Source organism: Tupaia chinensis, unplaced genomic scaffold, assembly GCF_000334495.1.
Source record: "Tupaia chinensis unplaced genomic scaffold, TupChi_1.0 Scaffold000523_1, whole genome shotgun sequence".
NCBI lineage: Eukaryota > Metazoa > Chordata > Mammalia > Scandentia > Tupaiidae > Tupaia > Tupaia belangeri.
In genome coordinates this window covers 412,246-429,304 of record NW_006160036.1, presented here as the reverse complement: position 1 = coordinate 429,304, position 17,059 = coordinate 412,246, and the positions used below count along the sequence as shown (strand labels likewise).

At 42.2% G+C, this 17,059-nt stretch overlaps 1 protein-coding gene across 3 annotated transcripts in view; it reads right to left on the bottom strand.

The window, feature by feature from the left end:
* Positions 1-693: 693 nt before the first annotated feature.
* Positions 694-17,059, bottom strand: part of NFATC3 (nuclear factor of activated T cells 3) — a gene marked incomplete at its 5' end in the record, with an annotated part of 124,705 nt that continues 108,339 nt past the window's right edge. For 2 of the 3 annotated variants that reach the window (XM_027775086.1, XM_014591008.2), the window contains 1 exon segment: positions 694-1,339. In XM_027775086.1, coding sequence (XP_027630887.1) covers positions 1,252-1,339 — 88 coding nt within the window. 3 annotated transcript variants of the gene reach the window in all.

Below are 17,059 nucleotides of genomic sequence, written 5' to 3'. Positions count from 1 at the left end.
TCCTGCTGGCTCCTGCCCTGGACACCAAGCAGCACCAGCAGCACCAGCACCAGGGCTTCTTTGGTGTAAAGGGTCAGGTCGATGATATAACTGCATTTTTAGACGTGCTTAAAGTCTCCTAGGGAAAAGGGTGGTGGTTTTTAGGTCATACAGACAGGGTAGGCCAAGAATCATTTCAGATTGTGAACAGAATAGGAGATAAGCCCTCCGTGCAGCATAAGACCCTAAAACCTTCTCACCTGGAGTCCTCCATTTTCTCTGTTCATTGTGATGCAGAGAGTTCATATGTGCTTAATAGCTACTGACAAAGCCTGGCTTCTAGAGAAAAAGTTGGAACTGCAAACCTGCTCAGAACAACATGAGATGTGGCTTCAACAGAAGAGCCAACAGCAGGTACTCCCACTTGGAAAAGGTTCTGTGACCAGAAAACACAAAAGGGAAAAGCACTCCACAGCCTACTAGTTGTTTAGGATGGCAGGAAATTAAAGCTACCAAGCTAAAACCCCACCTTGTGCAAGGTCCCTAGGGAATAAAGCAATTTCAACATGGAGCCAGTATGGAGAGAGTGCAGGAAGATTACCTAGAAAGTTACAAAAAGGCTATGCTCTGGAATGTCTTTATATTCCAACACTTCAATGATGGAATGGTCTCTTATTTTATCTAACAACGGTTTGCTTTTATAAAGAGGTATGAGCTACATTTGGCTTTATTTCCTATGAATCTACGAAAGGCTTCAGGACACATGCTGAATTTCTGTGGCATAGGTGTGGGCTTGGGATATTTTTTTAAACTTTTTTTTGCCTCTGGAAAGTTTTATCAAAAGTTCCTATTTTAAAAATATCATCAAACTAAAGGGCCCTTCAAATGACCAAAAAGCAGTACAAACACTAATCCTAGCAAAGCAACCAGGTAACCTGCAAAAGCAGCACCTCTGAAATGGAGAGCCTGCCGCATTCACGCTCGAAAGCACCCATCATATAAAAGTATCCTATTTAAATATAAAAAGCAAAGCTCATTTCCCAAAGCTCAAGCAGCCTAGGCTGCTCCTATTCTTTACAAAATCTACCCTAGGCCCAAGGTAGAGAATGCTGTTTTCTCCACAAATGGTGAGTCCAATGCCTGGCACCAGTCCTGATGGCCACACAGTTGGAAACACGAGGTCCAGGGACAGAAACATGCTGAGAAGTTGGTGGTAGACACAAGGCTGCAGTGAGCACTCAGAGCACGTCGGATCTTCCTAAATCCAAGGACTCAGGATCCAGGAGGGGAATCTGCCTGCTCCCCACTGTTCCTTGGGAAACAGAAATCTGGGACATGTCTCTCCCAATTATCTCGTTCACTGAAAAACAGAAAAGGGAGAATGATTAGTGAACTCTGAGTGACTGACATATGCCACATGACACTGGGCTCTTATCTCAGCATTTCCCTTTTCCTGGCTTTCTATAAAGATGAAGGCAGGGCCTACTCCTGAGCTGAGTGGCATTAGAGACCAAAACATTCCACAGCTTCTCCATATCCCCACCCCCTTCCCTTCTCAGTTTAGTCTGGGATGGCAAGGGGGAGGGCTGACAGAACAGGAAACATTTTACCCTCACAAATGGTTCATGCTCTAAAGCAAAAGATAGGATAATTTTTAAACGTTCACCTTAATCTAAGTTTTCTTTAATCTGTATCATTTTGAGAACATTTACCTCTCTGATTCTTGCAATGCCACCTGCTATGTAAAGTAAATGAAAATAAAATGATGTGGTCAGAGTAAATCACTTAAGGGTTATTTTGTTACCCTATCCTAAATTTAAGCACTCTACTATATGTGTATTGCTGCAGTCAGCTGACTGCAGGCTCTTGCTTTTCTCTTAGTTTCTCTGAGGTGCCAAGCATCACAGGGAGCATGGTGCTCTGTAAGGTCCAGTACAAAAAATTACCATCTTAGGGGCCAGCTGGGTGGTATGGTGGTTAGGACAGCTGGATTCCACATGGCCGATGGCATGGTTTAAGACTCGGACCTGGCAGTTTGAAAAAACACACTGGGTAAGTATATGTGCATGCACAGCATTCATGTCCAAAGCCCCAAGAGAAGAAACACCCCATGGTGTAGCCATGGGGTGGGTGTGTGTGCAGAGATTCTTTCTCATTTTCTCTCTCCTTCATTTCCCTCTGGTGAGTAGATGCACCCATTAGCAAATTAAAACAAAACAAAGGATTTCCATCTTATGGAAACGGTATAGAAAGGGACTCCTAAATCCCTCAAATGAAAAACTTTGGTTCTATGCCATTTCATTCGTTGCTTTAGTTACTAAAAAAAAATTTTTGTTTGTTTGTTTTTTGTTGTAGGGCGCATGCACTCGCCAGAAAGACAGAGAGACAGAAAGCGAGAGATGACCTTCTAGGGGGGATGGCCACACAGCAATCCCTTCTCCTCCATTCTCCTCTAGGGATCTTGGTCACGCACACACATGCACCTGGTGTGAGTTTAAGTCACCGGGTCCAGGACTCGAATCATGGTCAAGTACATGGGAGTCCAGTGACATATCCATTACACTAACTGCTGGCTCCTAGTTACTAAAAATTCTATACTAATTCCACCCCTAGGCATATATAAGAGAACTGAAAACAAATGCCCATATAAAAATATACTTGAATGTTCATGGCATTATTATTTATAATAGCTGAAGTAGAAATAACCCAAAGTGATGAGTGGATCAACAAAATACATCCATCCATATGATGGACTATTGAGCCTTGATATGGGATGAAATACATGCTACAACACGGATGAACCTTGAAAACTATGCTAAGTGAAAGAAGCTAGATACAAAAGGTTATATATGGTATGGCTCCATTTATATGAACTGCCTAGAACAGACCAATCCACAGAGACAGAAAATAGATTGCTGGTTGCAGGGAGGAATGCCAAGGGACTGACTACTCATGGGTGTGGGGTTTCTTTCTGGAGTAATGAAAATTCTAAAATTAGATACTGTTGATGGTTGCACAACCCTGTGACTATACCAAAGATCACTGAATCATATACTTTCAAAGGTGGATTTTATGGTATGTGAATTAAATCTCAATACAATTGACATAAACAAAAATAGACCAACACACAAAAAAGCTATACTTAGAATTTGATGTGACCATACAGCAAAGGAGACACTAACAACTGTAAGAAGTCTTCAAGTATTAGCCAGTGTGGCTGCGCAATGGTAACAATACTCCACACTGCTGAAGCCATATGGAAACATCCCAGGTTCGTGTTTAGAGATCTCACACTACACACTGAGTGTATGTATGTGCCCGTGATCTTGGATCCAACTGCCTTTGACCACCACGCCTGCTGGCTGTCTCTAAATCTTATTTCAATAAATCTTAACACTTATTAAGATAACTGTTATCCCACTTTACAAATGAGTTAACAGGGTCTGACAGTTCACATAATTTGCCTTAGGGCTGTATGATTAGTAAATAATGGAATCAGCCTCAAAATAACTATAACATTCTTAGAGGCCAAAAACAGGGTCAGGGAAATTATTTAGGAAAAATGTAGGGATCACCAGATGGCATAATGGTTATTTCACTGGACTCCCACATAGTCGACCGCAGCTGAAGTCCCGGACCCAGTGGCTTAAAACTCACGCCAGGCCCCCTGTGCGTGTGTGCCCAAAATCCCAAGAGGAGAATGGAGGAGAGGGGACTACTGTGTGGCCACCACCCCTGGGGGGTGGGGGTGGCGGGCAGTGATTTCTCGCTTTCTGTCTGTCTCTCTGGCGAGCACACACACCCTATGTATGTATAGCAAAAAATCTCAAGAAGAAAATGTAAAGAAGGACCTGGACAAATGTGACTGTAGGGGAGGAAGAGCACGTGTGGAGATGGTGAAGAGGAAAGAAAAAAGGACTGATTCACCACCACCAAGGTTTTAAGTCTAGGAAACAGAAAAATGGTGCCATCACTACTGGAAAGGAATTTAGAGAAGGAATTTAGAGGATGAAAGTGGTGGGTGAGGCCTGGAACTGGAATTGGAAAATTAGAACATCCAAATGGAAAGATCTGTGGGTGGGGGCTACAATGCATGGTCAAGGGAAAAAAAAAAAGATTTAGGCATATACTAATGACTAGGAAGCATAGAAGTTTTTTTTTTAAAGAGATTTTTGTTTTGCTATAGGGCACGTGAATTTGCTGGAGAGACAGACAGAAAATGAGAAGTCATCCCCCAGAGGGGATGGCCTACCGGCAATCCCTTCTCATTCATTCTCCTGTTGGGATCTTGGGCACACATACACATGCTCCTGGTGTGAGTTTTAAGCCTGGGTCTGGGACTCAAACCTCAGTTGGCCTGTGGGAGTCTGGCAATGTAACCATTACGCCATCTGCTGGACCCCATGGAAGAAGTTTTGCACTGAACACATCAGTTCCATTGAGCAGTTGAACACTGAAAATGATGATTGTGGGTAGCATTGTGCTGCAATGAAAAGACAAAACCTGGGAAAGTGAATATGTCAGCAGAGTGGCCTAGAAATTAGGTTGAATTTGTGGGACCAGCAGTTGGCATAATGGCTATGTTGCTGGACTTCCATGTAGTCAACTGAGGTTTGAGTCCCTGACTCGGTGGCTTAAACTGACACTGGGCATGTGTCTGCATGTGTCCAAGATCCTGTGAGGAGAAGGGATTGCGGCATGGCCCTCTCCCCTGGGGGTGATTTCTCGCTTTCTGCCTCTCTGTTTCCTCGGCTTTCTGGTGAGCACACGCACCCTATTGCAAAAACCTCTCCAAAAAAAAAAAGAAAGAAAGAAAAAGAAGTTAGATTTAATTTAAATTCAATGTTTGCTACTATTATGTATCCCTTGGACAAATTACTTCAGATATCTAAGACTCTTTCCTTAATAAGATCACTTTCAGCTATAGAAGCCTATATAGTTTTATGTCAACAGACAGTTTTCAAGTAGTAGCACTTACAGGTATGTATAGAAATTAAGAAGGAAGATCGGCTTAACTGTGTAGTTAGTATTGAACGTAAAAAAGTAAGAAGTAGGGATGAGAGCCAAAGGAATCTAATTACTCAACAGTGGAAATCAATCAATGCTGGAGAGGTAATCATCACTAATTGATACCCAACTGTTGAATGGAACTGGTAAAGATTTACAAAAATCTTCATCAGATGATTATTAAGTAAATTTACCAGGCTATGACTTAACTCACCATTCATGATGGTGGTTTATAAAAGAATAGTGGGATATAAACTACTTTTTTTCTTTTTGAGAGGTTTTAGCTATAGGGTGCGTGCGCTCGCCAGACAGAGAGAGACATAGAGACAGAAAGTGAGAAATCACCCCCCAGAGGGAACTGCTGGTTCCCAAAACTAAACTTACTTTTGTCTGCTAGAAATAACTCACTGGAATAGTTTCTGTGTACTGGGCTGTCAGAAAAGTCATGATGTATCGGGGACCAGCAGTTAGTGTAATGGCTATGTCGCTGGACTCCCACATAGTCTACTGCGGTTCGAGTCCCGGACCCGGTGGCTTAAACTCACGCCGGGCGCGTGTGCGTGCGTGCCCAAGATCCCAAGAGGAGAACGGAAGAGAAGGGATTGCAGCGTGGCCATCCCCCCTGGGGGTGATTTCTCGCTTTCTATCTCTCTGTCTGTCTCTATATATCTGGCGAGCACCCTATAGCAAAAAAAAAAAAAAAGAAAAAGAAAGGAAGCCCTCGGTACCTGTTACTCCATGCCACATAAACTGCACAGAACACTATTTCCAGGGAGGACTTGGATTGCATGGGATAATCTGTTCTAAGACAGAAAATAAGAATGACTCACAATCTCTGTAGTTGGCCTCTAACATTACTCATCTCATTAGATTATCAGGAGGCATCATCATTATCATCTGTCTCCCAAACAGGTTATAAGATCTTGAAGAACAAGGACTTTACTACGGACACTACATCAATGTCTCATGATTGGATAAATGGATCCTAACTTAATATAATCAGTTGGAAGCTATTTGGAATTAGTACAGGGAAAGTTCATTAGGTGGTAAGTAGGAGGGAGACCAGAGGATGTTATTAAGACTAACAGATGGTATCTGATTTGACAGTGTCTATTTCAGGCAGGCCTTATAGCAATGGCAAAAAGCCAAATATATAAGCAAGTACCTAACTTACATTCAAGTCATCTTTTCATCTAACTAACCCTTAAAAAGACAGTCATTTCAGAGATGTTCTAGGCTGCCATGAAACACCTTTTTCAATTATTTCATTGTTCAAGTTTTAAAACTACAAGCTGACTTAAAACTGGTGCTCTATCATCATCAAAATCCACATTATATACTATTCATCTGTGTCTTTAAGAAATCAGTGTTGCGGGAACCAGCAGTTAGCGTAACGGCTATGTCGCTGGACTCCCACGTAGTACACCGCGGTTCGCGTCCCAGACCCGGTGGCTTAAAACTCACGCTGGGTGCGTGTGTGTGTGTGCCCAAGATCCCGAGAGAATGGAGGAGAAGGGATTGTGGCATGGCCATCTCCCCTGGGGGGTGATTGCTCGCTTTCTGTCTCTATGTTTCTCTCTGTCTGTCTGGCGAGCACACACGCCCTATAGTGGAAAAAAACAAACAAACAAAACCCCCTCCCCCCCCAAAAAAAGAAAAAGAAATCAGTGTTGGGGTGGTAGGTGGCATGGTGGTTGAGGAGCTAGACTCTCACAAAGCTGACCATGGCTCGAGTCCTGGACCCCGTGGCTTGCTTTCTCACTTTCCCTTTCTCTCTCCCTCTCTGGTCGAATTAACATAATAATGATAATAAATAAAAAAATAAATAATTCTTAAAAAAAAAAAAAAAAAACTCAGTGTTTACATTTTTCCTAAGCATGAGGGTCCATATCCAGCACTATCAATCCATTTACCAAGTATACTTGTATAAAATGAACCAAAGTATTATTTTCTGAAGTGGGTAGATGATAACATTTATAGCAAAAGCCTGATCACTATATTATTTCTGCTGTTCCTTACCAAAGCTCTGCTGTTCTTTCGCCTGGTGTGCCTAAACTAACAGCTGAAGCAATCTGGGAGGTACCTTACAGTTCAGAATTTTTTTTTTTAAAGAATTATTTTATTGGGACCAGCAGTTAGCATAATGGCTATGTCGCTGACCTCCCATGTAGTCGACTGAGGTTCGAGTCCCAGACCCAGTGGTTTAAACTCACGCCAGTCGCGTGTGCGTGCGTGCCCAAGATCCCGAGAGGAGAATGGAGGAGAAGGGATTGAGGCATGGCCATCCCCCGCAGAGGGTGATTTCTCGCTTTCTTTTTTTACTCTCTGGCGAACGCAGGCACCCTGTAGCAAAAAAAACCTCTCTCAAAAAATAAAAAAAATATTTTATTAGGTCCAGCAGGTGGTATGGTGGCTAAGGCACTGGATACTCCCACATGGCCAACCACGGTTTGAGTCCTGAACCTGGTGGCTTGCTTTCTCACTTTCCCTCTCGCTCTCTGTCTCTCTCTAGTCAAATAAAATTAAATAACAACAACAACAAAAAAGTAATTATTTTATTTACAAAAAAAAAAAAAAAAAAAAAAAAAAAAAAAAAAAGAAAGCTTCTCCTGCTGTTCAGCAGTTTTATTTAGTTAAAGGACTAGCCTTAGTTAGCTTGGCTTTTGAGTGTCTTCACTAGGAATAAAACTCTACCTTCTTTTTTTTTTTTTGGAGAGATTTTCACTGTAGGGCGCGTGCGCTCGCCAGACAGACAGAGAGAGACATAGAGACAGAAAGCGAGAAATCACCCCCCAGGGGGGATGGTCACGCCGCAATCCCTTCTCCTCCATTCTCCTCTCGGGATCTTGGGCACGCACGCACACGCGCCCGGCGTGAGTTTTAAGTCACCGGGTCCGGGACACGAACCGCGGTCGACTACGTGGGAGTCCAGCGACATAGCCATTACGCTAACTGCTGGTTCCCTTAAGTTATTTCTTAAAAATACTAATGCTGGGGCCAGCAGGTGGCACTGGGAGTTAAGGCAGCTGGATCCCACATGACTGGCTGCACAGATCAAGTCCAGGACTGGGCACATGCGTGTACATGTCCAAAATTGTAAGAGGAGAACAGAAAAGAGAGTGCCATGTGGTCATCCACTCCGAGGGTGTGATTTCTCATTCCCCTACCCCTTTTCTCTCTGTTTCTCTCCTCTGAGCGCACTTGCCCTATAGCAAACTGAAAAACAAAAAAAAAAAATACTAATGTTGGCCCAGTCTGGTGGCACAATCAATAGCAAACTAACTGCAGTGTTGCAAGCCATGACACCTTGGTTTCAGGTCCTCAAAAATGTGCCTGGTCCATGTGGATGTGCCTAAGATTCTGAAGAGCTAGAGGGCTAGGCATTGGGGATTGTGGTGTGATGAGATCCTGTTGAGGGTCGTTCTCTCTGTAGTAAACATATACTTCCTACCATAAATTAAATATACTTTAAAAAATACTAATGTGTGGGGAGGACCAGCAGATGGCATGGTAGTTACATTGCTGGACTCCCACATGGCCAACTGCTATTCGAGTCCCAGACCTAGACACTTAAAACTCACAATGGGCACAAGTGCCTGTGTGCCCAAGATCTCAGGAGGAGAATGGAGAAGAAGGGATTGTGGCGTGGCCATTCCCCTGGGTGGTGGTGGTGATTTCTCATTTTCTCTCCCCAACCCCTGACAAGTGCATGTGCCCTAGGCAAAAAACTCTAAATAATAAATAAATACATAATACTAATGTAGTGAGCTGGCAAAGAGGTGTGGTAGTTAAGGCGCTGGACTCCAACATGGCTGACATAGTTCAAGCCCCGGATCTGGTGGCCTGTAACACTGTGTGTGTGTGTGTGTGTGTGTGTGTGTGTGTGTGTGTGTATGCCCAAAATCCCAGGAGCAGAATGGAGAAGGGAATATGGCATGGCCACCCCCACTAGGGGGCTGATTTCTCACTTTCCCTCTCACTATCTCTGTCTCTGGTGAACACACATACCCTATGTCAGAAACCTAAACAAAATTTAATGCTTGCAATTTAGTTTTTTACTTCATTTTGAATGTATATGGTTTATGGATCTGTTGATTTATGTAAACCCCAGTTTATGAAGTTGTTTTTATCTTTTTTAAAAAATTGAGAAGAGCACAAAGAGTTAGTTATGCCCCTTATGTACAGTTTTATCATTTTCCTCCCTTTAACGAGTAAAGTGAGGGAACAGCAGGTGGTGAAGTGGTTATGGCACCGAACTCCCACATAGCCAACCAGTTTGAGAATAGGAATCAGTGGCACAAAACTCATCCTAAAATCCTGAGAGGAGAATGGGGGAGAAGGGGTTGTGATGTAGCCATACCCATAGGAGGTGATTTCTCACTTTGTCTATGTCTTCGGTGAGTGCATGTGCCCTATAGCAAATATTTCTAAAAAAAAGAGTGAAGTGAATTAAAAGCCTAGAACGAGGGACTAGCAGGAGGTGTGGTGGTTAAGGGTGCTGGACTCCAACATGGCCGACTGAGGTTCGGAACAGTCCTGGACCTGGCAGCTTGCTTTCTCACTTTCCCTCTGTCTCTCTCTGTTTCTCTCACTCTGTCCCTCTCTGGTCATATTAAAATAAATTAGCTAACTAATTAATTAAATTAAAAATAAGATCATTCTAGAAAGTAGGAAAAAAAAAAAGGCATGCCTAGAGGCAACAGCCCTCAACACCAGTGCTATGTAGGTCACAGTATCTGGCCCACTTTTGGCAGCCACTGTCCTCAACTTCCACTACCCCAACACCTGGGTTTGCCTGTGCTACCACAACAAAAGGAGAGTCAGAGTCAGCAGCAATATGTGCTGTGAGAAAAAAGTTTTCTGGAATACTATATCTACACACAAAACTGAGGTGCTTCAGTAGCAACAGGCAGAGCTATTCCTCATACTTAAGAATTCAAAATCAGAGCTGACAAGCACGGTATGGTATGAAATCTTACAATCAGGTGGAAAGGGGCAAGGTAACACCTAGTGGCCTCTTTGGAATAGGTTGATACACACTGCCACATGCACAAAAGTCCAAAGGGCATTTTTTTTTTTTTTTAAGAATTATTTTTATTTTATTTATCATTATTAGATTTTTCTGTTTCCCAGAGGGCTCATGCACTCACCAGAGAGAAAGAGAGAGATAAAGTGAGAAAACAAGCTACCAGGTCCAGGACTCGAACCACAGTGGGCCATGTGGGAGTTCAACACTTCAACCACCACACCGCCTGCTGGCCCCCCAAAGGGCCTGTTTCTTATTTAATAATTATTTTATTGGGAATCAGCAGGTGGTGTGGTGGTTAAAGAACTGGACATTCCGGGAACCAGCAGTTAGCGTAATGGCTGTCGCTGGACTCCCACGTAGTCGACTGCGGTTCGCGTCCCGGACCCGGTGGCTTAAAACTCACGCCGGGCGCGTGTGCATGCATGCCCAAGATCCCGAGAGGAGAATGGAGGAGAAGGGATTGTGGTGTGATCATCCCCTCTGGGGGGGTGATTTCTCGCTTTCTGTCTCTCTGTCTCTCTCTGTCTTTCTGGTGAGTGCACACGCCCTGTAGCAAAAACCTCTCAAAAAAAAAAAAAAACAACTGGACATTCCCACATGGCCGACCATGGTTTGAGTCCCGGACCTGGTGGCTTGCTGTCTCTCTGTCTCTCGTCAAAATAAATGGATCAGGGTTGGCGTAATGGCTATGTCGCTGGACTCCCATGTAATCGACCATGGTTCAACTGGTGGCTTCAACTCACACCTGGTGCGTGTGCGTGGGTGCTCAAGATCCCAAGAGGAGAATGGAGAAGGGTTTGTGGTGTGGCCATCCCCCCAGGGGGTGATTTCTCACTTTCTGTCTCTCTGTCTGTCTCTGTCTTTCTGGTGAGTGTATGCACCCTATAGCAAAACAAAACAAACCAAAACAAACAAACAAAAAAAACCTCTCCAAAAATAAATAAATTAATTTAAAAAAATTAAAGCATTATTTTATTTAACTTTATTTATTTAAATTTTACGAGAGAGAGAGAGAAAGTGAGAAGGCAAGCCGCCATGTCTGGGACGCAAATAGTGGTCAGCCACATGGGAGTCCAGTGCCCTTAACTACCACCCCATCTACGGGCCCCAAGATTTTTTCTTTTTTTTTAAAAAAATAATGATTTTATTTTATTTAACTTTATTTATTTATTTAAAGAATCATTTAACTTTATTTATTTAACTTTGACCAAGGAAAGGGAGGGAGAGAGAGAGAAAGTGAGAAAGCAAGCTGCCAGGTCCGGGACTCAAACTGTGGTCAGCCACATGGGAGTCCTGCTGGTCCCTCTATTTATTTATTTATTAACTTAAATTTGACCAGAGAGGGACAGAGAGAGAGAGAGAAACAAAATAAGCCGCACAAAGTAAGCCGCCAAGTCTGGGGCATGTGGGAGTTCAATGCCCTTAACCAATCCATCACCTGTTGTCCCCCTCAAAAGGTCTTTTTAACTAGCCCTTTTGTAAAGGGCTTTTGGGTGTTCTTAGACTCCATTTAAATGTGATTTCATCTTGAAACCACAATGAACATCCACCCAAGTCTGTTCATCTTCCTTTCACTGTGATTAAAGGTATATTATTTATTTTCTGAGTAAACAATTTTATGGAGGTGCTCTTTTTCATAAAATGAAGACTATATATATGAGATGCAATCAGTTTCTGAATTACACTTGAAATGAAGAAAAGAGAAATTTAGAAGTAAAAGAATACAAGTGATATTAAATGGATGAGAAACCTAAAACCACTTTAAGGCTTATTACTCTACAGCGCAGGGTTTCGTTTTTGTTTTTGTTTTGTATAGGACATGTGTGTTCGCTAGAGAAAGACAGAGACAAAGAAAAAGAGGGAAGTTGACAAAGCAACCCCTAGAGGGGATGGCCAAGCCACAATCCCTTCTCCATTCTCTTCTCTTGATTTTGGGCACTTTTATTTTAACTAACTAACTAACTAACTAACTTACTTTCTCTCTCTCTCTCTCTCTCTCTCTCTCTCTTTATTTTAATTTGACCAGACAGGGATAGAACAAGAAACAGAGAAAGAGAGCAAGCTGCCAGGTCCAGGACTCAAACTGCGTCAGCCATGTGGGAGTCCCGCACCCTTAACCACCATGCCACTTGCCAACCTCCCCAAAATATTTTTTTAAACATTCATTGGGTTATTGGAAAAGTCATGATATACTTTTTCTATGCAAAAAATGCATCATGACTTTTCCAACAACTCAATATAATATTCGTTTATTTATCAATTTATTTGCTGTGATTTTCAAGCTGCCAGGTTCGGGACTCAAACTGCACTTGGCCATCTGGGAATCCAGTGACTTAACTACCATGCCACCTGCTGGCCCAATTCCCAATTTTTAAAACAAGTTTGCCAGAGGACACATGCACTTACCAGAGAGACAGAAAATGAGAGGGACAGGGAGAAAACACCCTGAGATTGGGATAGTCACATAACAGTTCTTTCTCCTCATTTCTCCTTCCTGTAGGTATGTGGGGCACACATGCCCATCATGATTTTCAAGCCTCTGGAGCCAAGATTCAAACCATGTACTCAACCACATGGGATCTGCCTTTTTTTTTTTTTTTTTGAAAAGAATTATTTGAGGAGAGGCAGAAGGGAACAGAAAAGACCTTCTTCAAGAGACAGACAGCTCCATGGCTCCTGCGATCTAGCCATTTGGGGAGAAAGGAAGATGCCCCACTGCTAACTGGGCCTCCAGCATACAAAACTCATGTGGAGAGGCAGAAGGGAACAGAAAAGGCCTTCTTCAAGAGACAGACAGCTCCATGGCTCCTGCGATCTAGCCATTTTGGGAAAAAGGAAGATGCCCCACTGATAACTGGGCCTCCAGCATACAAAACTCGCGTGAATGAACTTCCAAGTTTGGAAAGAAACTAACCATCCACCAGATGACTAGAAATCGTTGCGGGACCACAAGAAATATGGGGAAGCAGGAAAATACCTCTCCCACAAGGGAAAAGGATAGCTCCTCTTTATCCACACACAGTTCAATGGAAATCATGGAAATGTCTGATAAAGAATTCAGAACATTCATAATGGCAAAGCTAACAGAGATGGAAGAGAAGAGAGACAAGGAACTGCTGAAGAGGAAGGAGAAAGGAGTTGAAGAGTTCCAGGAGGTGAGGAAATTCATGCAAGATCTAATAGAGGAATTTCACACTTTACAAAAGAATCAGATGGAACTGTTAGAGATGAAGGCTATAATACAAGAAGTCAAAATCTCCCTTGATAGTATTAATAGCAGACTAGATCATATAGAAAATAGAATCTCTAATGTAGAAGAGAAAATGGTTGGCCTAGAAAAATCCACCGCGAAGACTGAGAAAATGGCCCAAAAATTTGAGAATAATATGCGAGAAGTACTAGATACCATCAAACGTCCAAACATCCGGATAATAGGCATCCCAGAAGGTGAAGAGACTCATAAGGGCATTGATAATCTATTCCATGAAATCTTACAAGAAAATTTTCCAAACCTGGAGAGGCACTCAAAGATTCAGTCCCAAGAAATACAGAGGACCCCAAATAGAATCAACCCAAGAAGATCTTCTCCAAGACACATTATAGCCAGATTGACCAAAACCACAGACAAAGACAAGATACTAAGACTGGCAAGAGAAAAAAGGCAAGTTACCTACAAAGGGTATCCCATCAGACTAACGGCAGACCTCTCATCGGAAACAATGAGAGCGAGGAGAGAATGGGAAAATGTATTCAAAGTATTAAGGGAAAAGCAATTTCAACCGAGAATTCTGTACCCAGCAAGGTTATCGTTCATTTGGGAAGAAAAGACACGAACTTTCCCAGATAAACAAAACCTGAAAGAATTTACCAGCACCAGACCGGATCTCCAAGAAGTTCTTAAGGGAGTGCTATGTCAGTAAAATTAAATGCAGACACACAGAAATAAGAGTTCAGAAACTAAGAAAATGGGCAACTTAATTGTAGGGCCAAAAGCTGGAGTTGAGTATTACATCCCAGATTTCAATCTGGAACATCGAACCTCAACAGATACAGAAGAAAGATTAAGTACATGAGACTGAACTGATGAAACAGTATTCTACGACTTGACTAAAATATTGCTGCTTTTCTTCTAAGCTTTGTTGTCTGGTTTTAAGGACTTTTGTCCTGTCTTCAGCTATCAATAGATTCATGTTCCGACTATTTGAACAGAATACTAACCTAACTGTAGACAGCAGAGATAGTGTAATAAGAGAGTGGAATAGGGCAGAGGGTCAGACATGGGGTAAAAAACATATATATATGAAAGTAGTAATGGAATTTTATGGATGACAACATGCATGATTAAGCCACTATGCAGTTTACTCTAGAGGGGAAACCACATTTAGTATGTTGTGGTGATGCTCAGGGAATGAATGTAAATTAAAAAAAAAAATTCAGAAAAATAAATACTAAAACTGTTACCAAAATTTAAAGAAAAAACTGTGTATTTGATGATCACAGTAAGCTATATAGCTCCAGCTAGGTACTATTTTATAGTATGTTCATTCTACTCACTGAGGTTTATGCCTAAAGTCAGACATGGGTTCTTGTGTATCTATGTATCAGCTGTGCTTGCTATTGCAAATATTTAGACAAACTAAGTTCATTAGCAAATCAATTAAATGGGGGTGCGGGGGAGGAGAGGGGCATAGAAAGCAATCATGGATACCAGAGACAATGGGAGGAGGGTGGGACATGGCAGAGGGTTAGGGAGTCAAGGAGGACAAAAAAAAAAAAAAGCAAAATGTACAAGACATAAATGGAAAATTGTTTACTGATAACACGTATGTTGATGTGCTTGATTGAGCCAACAGTGTATTTTGGATGGAAAATTCATTTTGTATACTGTAATGATGTATAGCGTATTAATGTTAAAAAAAGAAAAATTAATTAATAAAAAAAGAGAAAAAAAAAGAATTATTTAATTTTATTTATTTATTCATTTATTTAAATTTGACCAGAGAGAGAAGGTGGAGGGAAAGTGAGACAGCAAGCTACCAGGTCCAGGAGAAACTGCAGTCAGTCATGTGGGAGTGTCCAACCCTAGCTGCCATGCCACCTATTGGTCCCCTGCCTTTTTTAGAAAAAGCTTTTACTATAGGGTGTGTGTATATGCCAGAGACAGACAAGAGGGAAAGTGAGAAATCACGCCCTAGAAGGAAGAGCTATATTCAATCTTCTCCACTCTCCTCTTAGGATTTTGGGCATGACAATTTCACAAACCAGTTCTTATCTTTATTAAAGACAATATAGCCTGTTGTCTTCTATTTTGTTCTTTTTTTTTCTTTTTCAAACATTTATTATCTATTTATTCATTGTGATTTTCAAGCAGCTAAGTCACGGATTCAAATCATGTAGTTGGCCATGTGGAATCCAGTGCCTTAACTTCCATGTCACCTGCTGGTCTGGAATCGGCTCTCTTGATCACTAGGCTATGGGGTCAGCTTTTATCTTTTAAAAAAAAATTTACGGGGGCCAGCAGTAGCATGGTAGTTAAGGCACTGGACTTCCACATGGCCAACCAGGGTTCGAGTGCTGGACCTAGCAGCTTGAAAATCATGCCAGGCACTTGTGTATGTACCAAAATCCCAGAAAGAGAATGGAGCAGAAGGGAATTATGGCATGGCCATCCAACCTGGGAGGAGATGATTTCTTACTTTCTCTCTCACTGTCTCTCTCTGGTGAGTGCATGTACCCTACGGCAAAAACCTAGGGAAAAAAAGAAAAAGAAAGAAAAAATTATTTATTTAGACAGAGAGACAGATGCACATTCCTGAAACAGTCTTGCCATGCTATAATCCTCCTCCTGCTTTCCAGCTGGCCAAGATCATGAGTGTGTCCACAGGCATGTCCAATGGATGCAGAGTGACCTGGGAACCAAACCCTGGCCCTTCTCATGTGGCTCTCATATTGCACAGTGGTGCCCCACCTCTTTCACTGCAGCTGGGCCATCTATATACAGTTTTACTAAGATTTATTTTGTTTTTTAAGCTTTTATTTAACTTTATTTTTAAAAAATTGTTTTATTTAACTTTATCCTTTTTGTTTGTTTGTTTTTTAAATTTGACCAGAGAGGGACAGAGTATGAGAGAGAAAGAGAAGGAAATGAGAAAGCAAGCTGTCAGGTCCAGGACCTGAGCTGTGATCAGCCATGTGGGAGTCCAGCACCCTTAACTACCATGCCACCTGCTGGCCCCAAACAATATTTATTTTTAAGTTATTTGGTAAGTTATAAGAACATCATCTAAACACGTAAGATACTGAAGTTGCCTATTCACAGCATGAGCCGAAGAATTCACATTTATCAAAATCTGACTAACTTGTCTTCCAAGGTCAGTAATATGTTCCTGAAAATTTAAGAGGTGCCTGATGGACTGCTAACTACTTCAATTCATTCTCTAGTTACTGAAGTTTGGCCAGTCATAAGGCCACACAAGTACAGACTTCAGGGACCAGTAGTTAGCATAATGGCTATGTCACTGGACTCCTATGTAGTCGACTGCGGTTCGAGTCCGGGACCCGGTGGCTTAAACTCACGCCAGGCATGTGTGTGTGCGTGCCCAAGATCCCAAGAGGAGAATGGAGAAGGAACTGCAGCATGGCCATCCCCCCCTGGAGGGGTGATTTCTCGCTTTTTATATCTCTGCCTCTCTTTCTGGCGAGTGCATGCGCCCTTATAGCAAAAACCTCTCAAAAAAAAGGTAATGGAAAAATATAATTAAAGTACAAGTTTCTTCAGTGTAGAAAAATAAATCAATGCAATTTTCCCATAACATACATTTCCCACGAAGCTTCTTTTTTTTTTTTTTGAGAGAGGTTTTTGGTATAGGGCGTGTGGGCTTGCCAGAAAGAGAGAGACAGAAAGTGAGAAACCACCCCCCAGGGGGATGGCCACATCACAATCCCTTCTCCCCATTCTCCTCTCAGGACTTTGGGCATGCATGCACACGTGCCTGGCATGCGTTTAAGCCACCGAGTCCGAGATTCAAATCGCAGTCGACTACA